The 18158-nt window shown below is 42.8% G+C and overlaps 1 protein-coding gene and 1 long non-coding RNA gene across 2 annotated transcripts; one reads left to right on the top strand and one right to left on the bottom strand.

Moving 5' to 3' along the window:
* Positions 1-7698: 7698 nt before the first annotated feature.
* LOC115578179 (GPN-loop GTPase 1-like) lies at positions 7699-13692 on the bottom strand. Its single transcript, XM_030411047.1, has 13 exons — positions 13481-13692; positions 12107-12200; positions 11891-11997; positions 11278-11315; positions 11082-11160; positions 10906-11000; positions 10101-10146; positions 9865-10011; positions 9520-9602; positions 8805-8844; positions 8618-8708; positions 8325-8429; positions 7699-8226 (listed from the first exon to the last, which is right to left on the bottom strand). The coding sequence occupies exons 1-13, from the start codon at positions 13646-13648 to the stop codon at positions 8120-8122; spliced, it is 1200 nt and encodes a 399-aa protein (XP_030266907.1). The 5' UTR covers positions 13649-13692; the 3' UTR covers positions 7699-8119.
* Positions 8634-9743, top strand: LOC115578180 (uncharacterized). Its single transcript, XR_003983391.1, has 2 exons — positions 8634-8744; positions 9337-9743. It is a non-coding gene; the product is annotated as an uncharacterized LOC115578180 (long non-coding RNA).
* Positions 13693-18158: the final 4466 nt, after the last annotated feature.

Here is an 18158-nt window from a genome sequence, read left to right as displayed (position 1 = left end):
TCCTTTCCATTAAATCTAAATATGTCTGCTGAAATGTGTTTATAAACATGTCGTGTTGAGTTTATAATAATAATAATAATATTTCACCTGCAGCAGTGAAGAGATGAACTGACGCGGTGCTGAAAATATTCTGATGTTTATAATAAAGATTCACTTTCAGCAGGTTTCCTCAAACTCTGCTGATGATCGATGCAATAATCTTCTGTTTTATATTTTTAGAAGTGCATTGTTCAGTAAATGAGGTGCAGACTGCAGTTTGTGTCTCACTGCTCGATGTTTTTAAACCCTGATGATTTCTGACCCTGAGCTGAAGCGGTTCAGGTGCCTGAACCCGACCTGAGGATAAACACAGAACCGTGTTTGGACTTATTCATGGTTCTGCAGAAACGTACTCAGCCAACATTGATCCTGGAGATCAGGTTGTTTAAAGCGTGCAGAGGAACACAGAAACATGAAAACACACATATTTCAATCTGACAACGTTTAAAGTCTCATAAAGAAATTCTGAAAACAAAATCACAGAGAAACTTCTGACACACGAGGATCAAACTGGATCTGGTCTGATCTGGTTTGTGGGGTCGATGTGCTTCTGAGGAAATGTCAGCGCTAAAATTAAAGGCTGAGAACGGATTGTTACTCATCCTGACTCATCTCACATACACACACACACACACACACACACACAGATCTGTGTGTGTGCGTGTGTGTGTGTGTGTGTTAACGCCTCCATCTGTTGCTCTAGTTGTCGGCCAAACTCGACTGTCTGTCACTTTTCATTCAGTCAGCGCTCGCAGCTCCATCGAGGCTCAACGCTCACAGGAGTCTTCATAAAAGTTCAGATGTGGTTTATCAGTAAAAACTCAGCAGCTGTTTGATTCATGGTGACTTTGTTCTGGAGCTCTTCACTGGACGGGATCAGCAGCCGTGTTGATGAACATCCTCTGACTGTAGAAACTGTATTTGTGCAGATCAGATCTTAAATTATCTGATATTTGGTGTATAAAATGCATCACGTTGCTGTAGCGCCACCTGTAGGTGAAGTACCGTCACATTCATCTGAGCAGCTCAGTTTGTTTTGATCTGAGACCACAAATCGAGGAATCCTGTGAACTGACAGCAGAGAAATGGATCCAGTTGAAGAATAAACACATTTAAACCTAAAACATAAACTGCTCAGATCATCACTGTGTTAGATTAGTAAAGCTTTTTGTTTGATGTGAGTTTTAGATTAAATATTGTTTGTTTCACATTTGAGTGAAATCTGTGAATCACATGTTTTTATTGGAGGACGAGACTACAGCTCCCATCATGCACCACAGCAGAACACGGTGTTCTCACACACTGTTCCTCCTCCTCCTCCTCCTCCTCCTCCTCCTCCTCCTCCTTGCTCTCCTCATTCTCCTCCTCACACTCAACCAGATGATGTAATGCAGCTGCAGTGTGTGTGTGTGTGTGTGTGTGTGTGTTCTTGTAATTCTATCTTTGTGTGGACACAGCTTCACAGGGATGCTGAGCTGAGTGTGTGTTTTAGGCTACAATGCTACTGCAGTGCTTTAGGTTTGTGTGTGTGTGTGTGTGTGTGTGTGTGTGTGTGTGTGTGTGTGTGTGTGTGTGTGTAGGTGGAAGGTGAGTGAGAGGCTGCAGCAACAAGGACGGGGAGAAACCTCCACATCCCAACTGATGATGTCATCTGCAGCCTATCAGCTGAGAGCTCCACTGTCAGGGTGTGTATGTGTGTGTGTGTGTGTGTGTGTGTGTGTGCGCGTCTTGAAAGTCAAATCAGGATTCAGCAGAAACAACAACACATCTGCAGAATAATGTTTTTTGAAGAGCTGCAGCAGCTTTTGTACTGCAGAACAGACAGAGCTGTTTACTGTGGACAGAACCGGGCCCATCATAGAGACAGAACACATAGATGGACCTCAGTAGAACACAGTAGAACCCAGTAGAACAGAGCAGAGGTCTGATGTGGAGTCGGGGGCGGGGCTCTGCAGGAAGCTTTCGAGGAAAAACAGCCGCAGACTAACTGGAAGCAATGACATCATCTCTGAGGCTGGGAGATGATGTCACTGACAATGAGGTCACTGCACTGAGCTCAACACAGAGTGATGTCATGACAACCGAAATGAGAAAGAAAGAAGAAACCACAGCTGATAATCGAGCTGAGGTGAGATACACAGAACATCTGAGGTGTGGTGATGAAGGTGATGATGATGATGATGATGATGATGGTGATGATGATGATGGTGATGATGATGATGGTGATGGTGATGAAGATGAAGGTGATGATGATGATGATGATGATGATGATGGTGATGTCATCACTGAAGAAATGTTTTTGTTAGAGTGATTAAACTTTCTGCTATTTGATCAACACAGAAGATGATTTGTGTTGATTTCTCTGCTTCCTCACCCCTCATCTTAATCTTCATCATCATCATCATCACCACCATCATCATCATCATCATCATCATCATCATCATCATCATCATCATCACTCAGGTGGAGGAGTCCTGAGTTTAGACTGCAGGCTGCTGTTCACTGTATATGGCAGAGCGTTGAGCGTTGAGTTGTATAGATTATCAGTTTGTCATCAGTCACATTCTCTCTGTGACACTCAGCTGCTCTGAGCTGCTGCTGTAGACTGCAGCCGTGTTAAACACCTCCAGCAGGTCTACATGCTGTAAAACTCAGTGAACACTAAAACAAATCAGATTTGTTATATTCCGTTCCGTGAGGGTCGTGGGGCTGTTTTATCCCCCTTTTTCAGGGGAGGGGGGGTTACTGGGGCCAATTCCAGTTAGCTTATGGGTGAAGGCCAGGGTTCACCCTGGATGAGTCGCCAGCTCATCGCAGGACCTTACTGATGGCAGAGGCTGCCACACAAGATGCCAACTGCACATCAGGAGCAATTTTGGGGTTCAGTATCTTGCTCAAGGATGCTTCGACATGCAGCTCAGTCCCGCCCCAGGGGAGCCAGCGGCCTTCTGATCACTAGTTCACCAGCTCTACCCGCTGAGCTACAGCCGCCCCAGGAATCAAATCAAATCAATTTTATTTATATAGCCCAAAATCACAATCACATTGCCTCAGTGGGCTTTACAGTCTGTACAGTGAACAACATCCTCTGTCCTTAGACCCTCGATTCGAGTGAGGAAAAACTTCACATGTTGATGGAAAAAAACCTTTTAACAGGGTAAAAAAAACAATGGAAGAAACCTCAGGAAGAGCCACAGAGGAGGGATCCCTCTTCCAGGACGGACAGACATGCAATAGATGTATAGAATCTGTACAGAAAAGAGCAACAAGTCACAGTTTACAAGTTACATCAACAGAAAATCTGATACAAGTTATGTAAAGTCACACTGAAATGCTGTTTTTAGCTCCTGTCTCTTTAAGACACCTCTCCCTAGTCTGCTCTGATTGGTCGGCTCGAACATGACTGAGCCAGCGCTGCTGACATGCCTCCGGTCGGCTCTGTTGATGTGTTTCCTGCAGTTTGATGCAGAACGTGTGTGAATATCACCACAAGATAAAAACAACAGCACACGTTAGAGCAACAGATGATCTGAAATCAGCTCGACCCACATCTACGTCTTTACATCACATCTGCCGGCCCGGTTCTACTCGCTCTGACTCAGCACGGTCTGGGTTTGCATTTCCATCACAGCTGGTCTACCTGCTTGAAGGTGAGTCTTAAACCAATAACACGCTGGTCTTGATCTCTGCAGCACTACTGAAGAATCAACAATAACACAGCGGATCTGCTGATTCAGCTACTGAACAGAGTGTTTCAGGAGGAAGAGGAGCTCCTGTTGATGTGGACTTTTAACTATAAATACCTTTAACATGCACAAGAACTCAAAGACGGTCTCCTTTATAATTGCACAGAAAGCTTCCCTAGATTTTTCCCTCTGCGATCTCAAGAGGAAACCACCGCCCGACCTGAGACCGGGTCGCTGGTTTGATGCCCAGACAGGCAGATAAATCAGTGATGCACTGGTCCGACAGCACCGACCCACATTACACACAGTCTGTGTCTTTACAGTTACCTTCAAGTCTGTGGTGGTACTGGTGCAGGAACCAGCCGCAGCATATTAAACACAAACAAACCGGACCGGACCGGACCGGACCAGATAATTCCCTCAGAAAACTGGAAGAGTGAGAAAGGAAACCAGAATCATCTGGTGTGCCGGATGTTTTCTGAGTTGTAGATTTCTTGGTTATGTTCTGTGGACTGGACAGATATTATACGACTCTGTCGGCTCGTGGAGATCTTGATGTGATTCGCTGAGCTGGTGCAGGTGATTCTGACCTGCAGCCCGGCTGTGGATCATCATTCAGCTGTGGGCTGAATTTAAGAGTTGTGTCTTAAGAATGTCAAACTTTTCATCAAATAAATTAATCAGTTAGGTTGGAGGTAAATAGAACTGTGAGCAGGAATCATTTTATTAAATACTTTGGTATTAATGGGAAAATAAAAATCTATTTCTTCTTTTACTCCAAAGATCAAATGAACGACATGTGAGAACACTGACGGTTCATAGAGGAGCTCAGGTACCGACTGACAGTCTGTTGGGACGAGCTCTGCAGCGGGTCAGACAGAACCAGGGTGACCCGAGTGTGTCAGTCTCACCTCTCTTCAGCCTTCACAGGAGGGCGTCGTCGCACCCTGATTGGCTGAGAGGGGAATGACCCAAGCTGCTGTCACTCAGCAATCAGGACTCAGACTGCACACCTGCACACAGGTGATCTGAGTCTGCTCCAGTCAGTCCAGAAAGATTCTGACATTCAGGACTGGTCCACATGGTACCAGTGACCCACACTGACCTCATGCTCTCTTACATTTAATGGTCCTGTTGATAAGAAAAGCAGATTCTGGAGTCTCGTTCTAACTCGTCACACAGCAACACTTCAGAGCGGCAGGTTAAATCATCTCAACACTTCCACACTTTCAGTCTACAGAGATTTAATTTATGAAACAGACACACAGCTCACAGATCTGAGGTCAGTGAGAGTGGAGAACATGAACCCCGTCACTGCTGAGGTGAACTGACCCGACGGCTCCAGGTGTCGCTGTGTGGAGGGAATCATTTATATCACAGGCTGCAGAGACAAATCTGAACTGGGAGATATGGATGTAGCCGCCAGTGTGAACCAGTCTGGACCAGTTTAACTGTGTGTGTGTGTGTGTGTGTGTGTGTGTCTCAGCCTCAGGATGAATGAGCAGCCTGACTCTCAGCCAGCAGTCGTGTGTTTTATTTGTGTCGGCGAGGCGTCGTGACTGCCAGCGTTTCTGTTTCTGGTCGTGTCTGCAGCCCACTGAGGAGGAGGAGGGAGAGAAGAGGAGAGGAGAGGGAAAGAAGAGCAGAGGGGAGGGAGAGAAGAGGGGAGGGGATGGGAGGGAAAGAGGAGGGGGCAGGATGAGGAGGAGGAGAGAGAGAACAGACAACAGTGTGGGCTGAATGTCAGCGGAGGTGAGTCACTGCTGCTGCAGGCGGACGCTTCCAGAAACTCACCTGAGAGGCAGACGGACGAACCGAACCTGGAGACAAACCAGGAACTGTCGGCAGTCAGCACACTTCACCGACCGGCACATTTAAAAAAAAATCTTTTGTAATGTTTGATGTTTTGAATAAAACAGTGACTGCAGGATGTGAACTTTATTATCTGTGCTTGAAGTCAGGTGAAGTGTCGCAGTCCACAGAACAGTTCTGGAGCGTCGCAGTAAAACAGAGTTGCAGTTTTCTGATTATCAACTTCAGCTGCTGTTTTACTGCGACGCTCCAGAACTGTTCTGTTCTCTTTGGTTCCTTCTATTCTTTTAAAATCCAATAATCTGTATATATAATAATGTAATGCATCACCTCATGAATCATTTCATTTCGATCCTCTGAGAACTGTCTATTGAAAATCATTTATTTTGATGACATCGTCCTGTTGAAACACAAGGCCGAAAACAAAAACACAAGTTAAACTCAGTCAACAAATATATGTTATATGCTGTTTTTCCTGCAGCCTTTTCACAGACTTTAATCTGCTGGTTTTGACCTGCAGAGTATCAGGATACTTCAGTAAAACACATGAAGTCTGATCCGGTGCAGTAAAGTGTTCCTGCTGCTGACGGCTGTGATGTCATCAGGTGACTTTGATGTGAAAGCAGGTTTTACAGGTGAAGTTTCTGAGATGTGACCGACACTAACGTTTCTCTTCTCCATCAATGTTTTGGAGAAACTAGTGAGAAATGTGACAGTGAGCCTGAACCACAGACATGATGTTTGCTAAGAAAAAAATACATAATTTACAAACTCTTAGTTTTGTGCAAAAAAAAAGAAAAATCACAATTAATTTGTAAAGTAACTAATGAAGGCAGATTAATTTAGTGTAAAAGTTCACAGTGACACTAAAAGAAAAACTGTCCATGAAGTAAAAGAAGCTCAGTTTCATCCTTCAGTACTGAGTAAATGTGAAAGTGAGTCAGCTGCTCTTTACATCGACCACGCTCGTCCGCCTGTAGGCGAGCGAGCAGAGCGTGTTGGCAGATGGTCGGCAGGCGGAGGATCTGAGTCCATTCACACAGCTCAGACATGAATGGAGACGAACAGAGAGCGACTCAAACACGAGCTCAGCTTCTGTCGGGAGCCGAGACGCTGACGGCCTCCATCACAGAGGAACGACTGAGGATGCTCCGCTCATCACAGCGTGGAGCTGCTCTGAAGTGAACAGTGTGTGGGAGTTTCTTTTCTTCCATTCAGAGAGCTCAGTCTCTTTGTCTGCCATCAGTAATGGAAGTGGACTAAATAACAGAAACAGCCGCCGGTACAAAAGAAAGCAGCTCAACATCCTGCAGGATCTCCTCCAACCGTCACAGCGGCTGACGGCTCAGTGTTAATCAACTGGACATTCTTCATCTTCATCATCGTCGTCGTCGTCTCTCCCTGAGCAGACAGATTATTACAGATTACTGATGTCTGTGCTTTTTGTCTTTGATTGCCAATTAAATAAATAGATTTAAAAGTGCAGCACTTCAGCTCTGAGTGGAAACAGAAAATGGAACGTCAAAATCGTACTTCAGTAAATTGTAGCTGGTTGCTTTCCATCGCTGCTTATTCTCAACATTGACATTAATATTCTTATTTTCACTGTGAATGTAAATCGTTTGTCTCCTTTATTACGAAGAATCTGCATCTGCACTAAAAAAACATCAGTCGACTTTTATAATTTATGACGAGAAGCTGACATGATAACACTCATCAGCAGTCGACTGCTGTGTCAGCTGGTTTTCAAACCATATGAACCTTTTCTGAAGGTTTGCCGTCACTAACAGGCAGCGTACTCTGACATGTTCAGCTGCACATGTCGAGCCAGACGTGCATGCTGGGACACGACACCGCTGACCTGATAAACACCAACAGAAATTGATTCTTTTAATTCATTATCTTGTGATTACAACATTTGAGTAATTCCTCCATAATGACAGAAACAACTTGTGAACTCGAGAACACAAATTAAATGTAACTGGCTTTCACATGGAATCTGGTGAAACAACATGTTGGAGCTGTGACTGTTTCACTTCAGTGATGATAACACTAATCATCACACTGACATTAGCATGAAGCTAACTGTGAAATGAAGCACGGCTGCTGGAGTCTCATATGGAACAATCTGATTGGTGGAAACATCAAAAACAGTCTGAACTAAAACCAACTGTGAGGAAAAAGCTCACTTTTATTTAGCAGATGGTAGTCAGTGTCAGTGCTTCACAAACAAAAGTCAACAGAATGAAGAACACGAGAAAAGCAGAATAAAGTCTTTTCTGATATAAAAATATAAGTTTGTCTCTATAGGGAGGGAGCGACGCTGAGGAGCAGCCTTACTGCAGGACCAGGTCACAGGTCAGAGGTCACCTGATCACACAGGAAGTTCAGATCTCATGTCTGAACGTCACCGATGGAGGAATCTTCACTCGTCTCTGTTCCAGGTGAGAGTCTGTATCACAGGGAGAAACCACCAGGAGGTTCCTGAGTTCCCTCACCTTCATTCAGTCTCTGTCGTTTCTTTTCTTCTTGACAGAGTCAGAGGTCAGAGGTCATCAGCAGAGGTCAGAGGTCAGGGTCCATCAGGGTCCGTCAGGCACGGCACACTTTTTGTTTCGGACCTGAACCACCTCCCTCCTCTCAGTCAGAAAGTTTCCAAAGGCGTCGGCCTCTTTGCTCTCCTCCGTAGCTGAAAACAAAAAGGGAACCAAAGATTTCAGTTTTATTATTTACATGATTTTGTTTTGTATTTTTGCATCGTTTTGTTTTTTTACAGTCATTTCTCACCGCTGTGATCGATGTCGTCCGTGTCGCTGTCCTCCTCCTCCTCCTCCTCGTCAGGGTTACCACGGGTCATGATGAGGTCACTGGGCCCGGCGATGTCAGCTCCCTCTGTGGACAGGAAGTCAAACAGCAATACAACAATAAATTACAGCACAACAATCAGCCTTCAGTCCACCATCAAGTTTTTCTTTTAGCAATAAACACTGACTGTCTTCTGGCACTGGGAGTCATCAGGACACCACAGAGCTGTAAAATAAAGCGTTGTGTACTTTATCTTCTGTGTCCGTCAGCTCTACCTGTCTTAGGTGTGTTCGTCATGTCGACGGCTCCCAGGTCCTTCCTGAGTCGCTCCAGCTGCTGCTGCTGCTTCTTGCTCTGAGCGTCCGCCTGAAGGACAGGAAGTCAGTTACAACACGGAGACATGTGAGGACACACACACACACACACACACACACACACACACACACACACACACACACTCACCAGCTGTTTACGGAGTCTTTCATATTCGGGTCGATACTCCCTGAGGAAGGAGGAGGAAGAGTTCAGTGCATCACACAAACTCACACGACAAGGGAGAAAACATATCAGACAAGCTTTGTGAACTCAGGTTGACACAGTGAACTCAGACCTGAGTACAGAAGACAGACAGACAGAAGACACTTCACACACATCACTGCCTCACCTGAGACAATCCAGGTGTGAGCTGATGTAAGCTTTAATACAGATAAATATCAAACCGTCTTAAAGTGAAATCATTTCTACAGCCGTAACTTTCCATCCTCCTCCTCACCACAGCGCTGAGACGGCTCTCGTTAATGAAACTCGTTTAGACACAGATCCAGATTCTGCTCTACGCAGCCGCCTTCAGATACATTTCTCCAACATGAGTCATTCTGTCTCTTTGAGTTGGACGGGACACATTATTACACCCTGTAAGCTGCAGCGTGGGAGGAACAATGACACAGTAAACTCTGCTCATGTTCTTATTCTTCTGTTCATTGTTTATTTTCAGGTGCATCACAGGAGTTGGCGGCAGCCTTTTACATTAAATAAGACCAGTTAAACAGTTTTTAATTAACTGCCTCGTCCTGCATGACGTGGAGTCTCAGAGTGAGCGGGAGACATCAGGTGTGAACACTACAGGTGAGTAGCTGTGTTAGTGCACCTGCACACTGAAACAGGCTGATGAACTCACCTCTCGTACTCGTCGGCGGCGTCCTCCACCTGAACAAACAGCTCATCCAGTCCACTTCCTGTCACTGCGGACACGCCCACCACCTGCAGACACAGAGACAACACTGTCAGGAGGAGTTCACCTTTAGGACTGGTTCCTACCTGGCTGAGAAATCTGAGTTACACCCAAAGAAAAGAGATTAACTCGATGTAAACAGACCTCCTGCAGACGGAGGCCACAGGAGATTGTTTTTGACACGATCCTTTTTAAATCGATCTAAAATGAGAACCATCACAGCTGGAGCATTTATTCTTTAGACTTTAGCCGTCTGCCATATCATGTTGTGCACACGTGAAGACTTCTTACCCTCAGGTTGGTGTAGAACTCGTCCAGAACCAGACTCATGGAGCGCGTCAGGTTGCTCACGTACGAGGTTTCCTGGTTCAGAGCATCTTGGAAGACCTCGAAGTCCTGCATCCACTCCACGGCGAAGCTGTGGTCGATGATGTCAGTCTGCACAAACAACAACAGGAGAGAATCCAGTCAACAACAACACAAGATGAAATATGAATAATTAATGAGCAGAGAGGAGGTGAGCTCACCTTGTTCATGACGACGATGAAGGGCAGCTTGGTCTTGTAGAGAATACTGAGGGAGAGAAACATCAGCTGAGACTGAAATCATGTCTGAAGATTCATGTGAGACACGATCGCTGTCACATGACACAGTGCAGCTTCTGACAGCTGAGAGTCTGAGATGAAATTTAAATGTGTCCTGAACATCAAGAATCATTTACAGCATGTGTTTATTGGAACAGTTGCTGATGAATGTTTAGCAACAAATCAAATTAATGATGGTGGTCATTTTTTTTCTTGAATGAAGAATCTGTCATTTTAAACATTAATATGTCCATCAGTCTTCACTTTGTTGAACTCAACTGATTCTGTGTCACATTCATGTAGTTAAATATGTTAAATATTGTTAAACACTTCAGCTCCAGAACTGATGTTTTCATTGTATATCTTAAAATGTCCTTGAAACTTTTTTATGTGAAAGTGTTAATATTCATTCAAGACATACAAAACATTTTTATATGTAATAATACTCAATTTTAACTCCAAATGTAGAACTGCATACTAGGAATCATTTTTATATAATGACTTGGAGCACAGCATCAGGTTTGGTATCTGTTCTCTGAGCTCCCCCTGCTGGAGAACCCCCGTCACTGCGTCACTGTGTTCCCTGACTATTGTTGACTAGTCAGAGTTGTTTTCATGATGTCATCGTGTTCATAAAGCTCAGCTATTAACCTGCTGAGCAGGATGATATTATTACTGATATAATTAGTCGGCAACAAGATCAAAATAACACCCAAGCGTCTATAAAAGTAATCTGACGGTGATGTACCTGCAGGCGTACAGCATGTTGGACATGAATGTGACGGGGTTGACGCTGCGGGACGTGTCCATCACGTAGATGACGACGCAGGGGAAGGAAGACGCCTGAAACACACACAGGACGAATAGAAACTGAGTGTCATGTGTCAAGAGAAAGAGGAGGAAAACAACAGCGTGCAGACGAACCAGAGCCTCTGTGATGATGGTTCCAGACGCAGACCAGGTGAAGACTTCAATCTGACCCGGAGTGTCAATCAGCACATACCTGCAGAGGTCAAAGGTCAGAGAGAGAAGCTCAGTGTGAAACAGAGAGGCTGAAGAGGACCGCGAGGATCCAGCTGAGCAGAGAACCACACAGGAAGTTTAAATCATATAAACTGACCGATGATTCTGCTGCTTCTTCTCTATGAACTGCATCACCTGAAGGACACAAACACACACGTGTTCTTTCATTATTCAGTCCGGTTTTCATCATGATTTCATCAGAACACGTCACATCGAGACATTTAAATCAAAACAGTTTCACACAGAAGGCAGACAATATTTTCTAAAGCCTGTTTCAGACTGGATGGGTTTAAATAACAACACTTCCCCTCGAGAACAAAATCCTGAGGATGTAAACGGTTAATTTTTCCCTCCCACTGAATAATAATTACAACTGTAATAACCTCATCTACAGACAATTGTCACTGGATTACTGTGATACTGTAGAAAACTTAATAACATGAAGACTGTCAGGCAGGTTCTGCAGAGTCTTCTCTGATTTCTAAGATAATTATGGATGTTTAAAGCAGATTGACATCAGAAATAACGAGATCCTCAGGAAGTTCAAGTCGCACTGAAGAAAGATTCAAAGACAAAACTTCCTTCAACATTAAAAATGTAAAGAGCCGAGACTTTAAAGAAGCCTGATTACGTCCTGACAGCTTTGGTTTGTTTAATTCTTTAATCTGGGTTCAACAGATCACAGAGGAGGCGGAGTCAGACTGAGTCACCTGATCAAAGCGTGTAGCGAACAGGTTGAGTGATGTCACAATGCCTCCGTTTGGTCCGAGGCCGTACTGCTTCATCACCTCCTTGTAGTTGACAGTGTCCCTGATGTCTGGAGGAGAGAGGACACACAGACTGAAGGCTGATACGTATGTACGCTACCGTTCACCTTCTGTTTAATATCTGTTGAGTGTTTCTGGGAAATAGACCGGTCCACTCACCGATGTTTGCGGGGAATGGGACCTCGTGGACGGCAGGGTCCAGGTTGATGACGTACGGAGGAGCTTTCTGAGAGTGAAGATGAGCCGTCAGCCTCTGGAAGACACAAAAACACTGTGAGATCAAAACAGAGACACAATCATCTGTGACTGTACAGAACTGCAGGCATAATAACTTCAACTTTATTTATTCATGTAGCACCTGTCGCACATGAATGCAGCCCAAAGTGCTTCACAGAGCAAAATTAAAAATAGACAACAATAATTCATTGAGTAAAAAGCAGACAGATAAATAAATACAAAGGCAGAGAAAAAACAATAACTACAACAGTCATAAAAGGCTAGTGAATGAATAAAAAATAAAATAAAATAAAAATAAAATAAGTAGTAAGTACAAGCATGGAGTGAGAAATAAATACGTATAAAGCGAAGAGTCAGGATATAAGAACCGAGTGACATAGAATAAATAACGTAAAAATAAATAAAAAATAAAAAGAGCTAAATGACGAGGCACTCTAATTAAAAGTCAGGCTAAAAAGATATGTCTTTAGCTGTTTAAATAACACGATTTAAAAGAGGAGAATGAAAAAAATAACAGCAAAAGACCAAATATAGACGTTTCATATATTTGTACTGTAAATTGGAGGCTATATAATAAACACACGACAGTTAAACTATCAATCAAAATAAATATTTCTTTACAAAGATGGACTCCAGTTCTGTTGAATGTCTACATGCTCAGATGTCAACAGAAGTCTTTGAAAGAGAAACAGAGGAAAGGAGCTGTTTAATCTTCAGTGTTACTGACATTTAATTTAAATAATTTAAAACCAGAGAGCGACTGTATGTAACATCAACCTGACAGGGGGACAGTTTGAATAGTTTGTATGTAATTAAATGAGATCAGCAGGAACAACAACAGATCTCCTCCCTGACTCTTTTAGATAACACTTTGGATTTTAACTGTCTGCAGGTTCAGAGATGTCAATTCTTAAATTCAGCCACAATCCAACACATCCAGAAGAATGATGTCACTAGATACAGTCACGGCTGGTTTGGTCTTCTCATAGAGTTCGTAGATAATAAGAAATATGTAGAACATCACCAGAACCAGAACCAGAGAGATGAGTGATGCACACAGACTCCAGAGGCTAATGCTAGTGACAGCTAACGGAACCAGCTAACAGCGAGACACGTCACGACCCACCAGGTGAGCACATCACCTTCTTCCTCCATCAGTCACTAGTTTCTGATCCGAACTCGGAACTGAGCGGGTTTTTAAAGCACTCATATAAACTGTGACTGTCTTACTTTGTGACCTGGCTGAAGGAGCTAACTCATGCTGTTAGCCACCGTTAGCCAAACTCGCTAACTTACCTGAACGAAGGTGGTTTTCCCGGAGCCCGCCATTCCCAGCACGATGAGACACACGGGTTTGTCCCGGGCAGCAGCTCCCGGTGTCCCGCTGTCTGTCCCCGCCGCCGAACTCTCCTGGTTCTCCATCAGAACCTCCTCAGCTGCGGGAGACTGCGCCGCTTCTGCCATGTTGTCTGATGTTGTGGGAACAGGCTGCCGTCAACAAGCTGGTGCTGCCGTAAAGACGCCGGTGCTGACGTCAAGACGCTGGTGCTGCCGTAAAGACGCTGGTGCTGCCGTCAAGGCGCTGGTGTTGTCGTAAAATAATTTTCTCTTCCACTGACTGATGTAATAAGTTTCTGTGTCATTGGTTCCTGCTGCTACATCCAATATTACAATCTTGACAGACCTTTGTTTACATTTTTTTTTTTATTATTAGGGCCCGAGGACTATCATTACCTCAAGCCACACACACACACACACACACACACACAGGAAAAAAAATCTAATGATGACTGGTGCGAGCTGAAGAGGAGCCTGTAAACTATCCTGACTAAAACGCCTTTTGGATTTATTTCAGGTCCCGTTTTCTATTTTATATTTAGAAAGTACTCAGTTTAAAACAAGGTTTAGAGATCTAAAAAATAAAACCTCACTGAGGTAAGTTGTTTATTTATACAGAATTCAATCCATTCAGAATAACATAATTAGTCAAAACTAAAACATTAAGACATTAAAACAGCATCTGAAAGACAGAATGGAAAAAATGGAAATATAATAAGCTACAGATAAAAAAAAAAAAATGCATTCAATTAACTTATTTAAAAGCCACAATGAACAGTCTTGTTTTACTACCTGATTTAGACGAGTGGACAGTTTTACCTCAGTTACGTTACTGACTACTTTTATAAATAAGTAAATGTATCCAAACAAACATTTTAAAGAACCCTCCTGATCCCTCGTACAAGTAAACCAAATGTGTTCAGTCCTGAGAACATTTAGCGCTTTATAGACCAGAAAAATGATTTTAAAGTCCATCTTCTGACACACAGGGAGTCAGTGCAGCGACTTAAAACACACATTAAACCAGAACTGAGACAAACACAGAAACCATTCTGTGCAGACCACAATGAGGCTGCATGATGAGCATATAAACTACTGTAGCTGCTCAACATGACCTTTTATCTGTCTGCTTGGTGATATTACAGACAGCACTTCAGCTATATATCATAACAGCTGCTGGTAAAACATTATAAACTCTCACTGAGCTGCTGTTAGCTTCATTACTGTGATAAGAGATGCAGAGAGGCTAACCTGCTCAGACACTATTAAACAACACATGGGCCTGTTTCTAAATCAGTCGGTTCCATAATAAGAATAGATGATGAAGCCCTGGTCGCCACTGCAGAAATGAAATGTATATATCAAATATAGTTAAAGTTTTGACAATGAGTCTGAGAGGAGATACTTGGACTCCATCAAAAGATTCAACACGTTCTATGAAATCAGGGCTGAGCAGGATTACAACCACAACAGAGTGTAATTCAGAAAAATGGTTTATTACGTAAACAGCCAGTAAAGACAACAGTGCTCACTATCTGAGCAGGTGAAACTGTAGTCAACAAACACCTGCACAACCTGAAGGAGTCGTCATCAGAACACGGATACTCAGATACTCGGATACCCAGATACTCGGATACTCGGATACTCAGATACTCGGATACCCAGATACTCAGATACTCAGGTGTCCTGCTGCTTCAGGCTCCTGTTGTTGCTCGTCTCCAGGTTTGGTCTCGTCCGTCACCTGCAGGAAGAAAAAGAGGAGCAGTGGTAGTTTCAAGTCTCTTTGTGGAGGTTTTGTGTGTTTGTGGAGGTTTGGCTGTTTTAGGAGGTTTTGTGTGTTTGTAGAGGTTTTGTGTGTGTTTGTGGAGGTTTTGTCTATTTTAGGAGATTTTGTGTGTTTGTGGAGGTTTTGTTTGTTTGTTGAGGTTTTGTGTGTTTGTAGAGGTTTTGTGTGTTTGTGGAGATTTTGTGTGTTTGTGGAGGTTTTGTGTGTTTGTGGAGGTTTTGTTTGTTTGTTGAGGTTTTGTGGTTTGTAGAGGTTTTGTGTGTTTGTGGAGGTTTTTTTTATTGTTTTAGAGTTTTTGTGTGTTTGTTGTTGTGTTGTTTTTGTGGTAGTTGTTTGTCCTCCACAAAGAGACCTGAGTCTATTTTTGTTGGTCTTGAGTTTCCGTGTGGAGGTTTCAGTCTCCTGAAATGACTTTTCATAATTTGTTTAAATGGAGTTTTAATCTAATGGGAAGTAAATTTGAACATTTATTGGTGTAAAGTTACTCTGTACGTTCATTTAAGTAGTGTACTTAAGTTACATTTTCAGGTACATGCACTTTTCTTGAGCATTTCTATTTTTACTGCTTTGGACTGATTTACAATTTATATTTTCACTGCACGTTATTTAACAGCTTACATTTTACAACAATTTTTAGTCAATAGTTACTTTGCATATTCATATAATTAATACAATTATCTCCACATGCGGGACTAATAAAGGAATTTCTGATTCTGATTCTGATCAATTACTGATCTCATCTATAAAATATTTCACATGTGTACATACAACAATCCACCACAAGATTCAAACCAATGACAGGTGAAATGAATAACATTGATCATGTTGTTTCTAATGCCATGTTCTGCTGAGAAACCTTGAGTCCTAGCATTCACGTGGACGCCTGTTTGAGAAGCACCACTCACCCAAACACCGCTGCAGAAGAGCGGCCTCTCATGGCAAAGACACTCCTCGATGGAAGTGCCCCCCAGCAGGAGAATACAGCTGCAACACTGCAAAAAGTGCTCAGGAACAACCCGAGGAACATGACAAAGAGCTCAGAGTGTCAACCTGGCCTCTGAATTCCCCAGATCTCAATCCAACTTAATGTCCGTTGGATGTACCATGAGCCGAGGACGATCCATGGGGGCCCCAACATGGATGGGACTTGGCTCTGGTGCATCCCACAGATGCTCAACTGGATTGGGATCTGAGGAATTCAAAGGCCAACTCAACACCTTGAGTTCTTTGTCAGGTTCATCGGACCATTCCTGAGCCGTTTCTGCGGTGTTGCAGGTGAGTTGTCCTGCAGGGGGGGCGCTGCCATCAAGGAGTGCTGTTGCCTTGAGGGGGCGTCCACATAAACGCCAGGACTCCAGAGTTTCCAGCAGAACATTTGATTGTAACAAGATGATCAATGCTCACTTCACCTGTCAGTGTTTCAATGTTTTGGCTGATGGTGTACATACATGTTAAATACTTCATATAAAGAGATCAATAACACGCATTAAGGTGTTAACAGCCTTGCTGTTTACATTTTCCTCAACACATTTAAAATGCTACTTCTACTTCTCCTATTGTATTTAACTACAAATGACTTTTCATTATTTGTTTAAATGGAGTTTAAATTTAATTTAATGAGAAGTAAATTTGAACATTTACATTGGTGTAAAGTTACTCTGTACATTCCTTTAAGTGGTGTACTTAACTTCAGTTTTGAGGTACATGTGCTGTTCTTGAGTATTTCTTTTTTCACAACATTATTTAGTTAATAGTTACTTTGTAGATTCATATAATTAATACAAAATATTAACTGATCAACGTGACGTATTATCACAGATTAAGACACATACTCTTAGAGCAATTCTGGAGAAAGACAGCTGATTGTTGAGTCTCATTCTCAGGTTGTTAAATAACGACCTTTCTGGGCTATTAGCAGGACTCATAGAGAGATCAGTTATAGACAGTGAGAAGAAGTCTATTTTTATATACATTTTATTTCAAGATATATTTTTGTGTGTGTGTGTGTGTATATATATATATATAAATGTATATATATATATATATATATATATATATATATATGTACACACACACACACACACACACACACCCTGAGCATGTCCCTAGCCAGGCACAAGGCCCAACTAAACACGCACACTATCTAATTCATAAAGTATTTAACATGTGTATACACAGAGAGCCTTAACATTAGAACCAGTGACAGGTGAAATAAATAACATGGATCATTGTGTACCAATGCCATGCTCGGCTGTGAAACCATGAGTCCTAGCATTCATGTGGATGTCTCTTTGACAAACACCAGTCACCCAAACACAGCTGCAGACCGAGTACACCCCCTCATGGCAGCAGCACTCCTTGATGGCAGTGCCCCCCCAGCAGGACAACGAGCCTGCAACACAGGCCCCTTTGCCATGAGGGGGTGTAGTTGGTCTGAACGGTGTTTGGGTGGGTGGTGTTTGTCAAAGAGGATCCACAGAAATGACAGAACTCAAAGTTTCCCAGCAGAACATTTGATTGTAACAAGATGATCAATGCTCACTTCACTTGTCAGTTGTTTTAATGTTTCAGCTGAACAGTGACGATATACATGTTAAATACTTTTCATTTTTTGCATACATTTAGTTTTTAACTATATTATTCATACTTTCACTGCACTTTGTCTAACAGCTTTTGCTACTTTGCAGATTCATATAATCAATATTAAATATTCGCTGATCAAACATGATTATTATAGATTAAGTTATGCGGCATTAAAAGCAGAAAGTTGAGACCTTAAAGAGGAAATGTGAGACAAGCCAGTGTGCTGCATATGGAGGACAATTATTAATCAATCGATTAATTGCATGA

The sequence above is a fragment of the Sparus aurata genome, unplaced genomic scaffold, assembly GCF_900880675.1.
Source record: "Sparus aurata unplaced genomic scaffold, fSpaAur1.1, whole genome shotgun sequence".
Lineage (NCBI taxonomy): Eukaryota > Metazoa > Chordata > Actinopteri > Spariformes > Sparidae > Sparus > Sparus aurata.
This window is presented reverse-complemented; position numbering and strand designations above follow the sequence as displayed.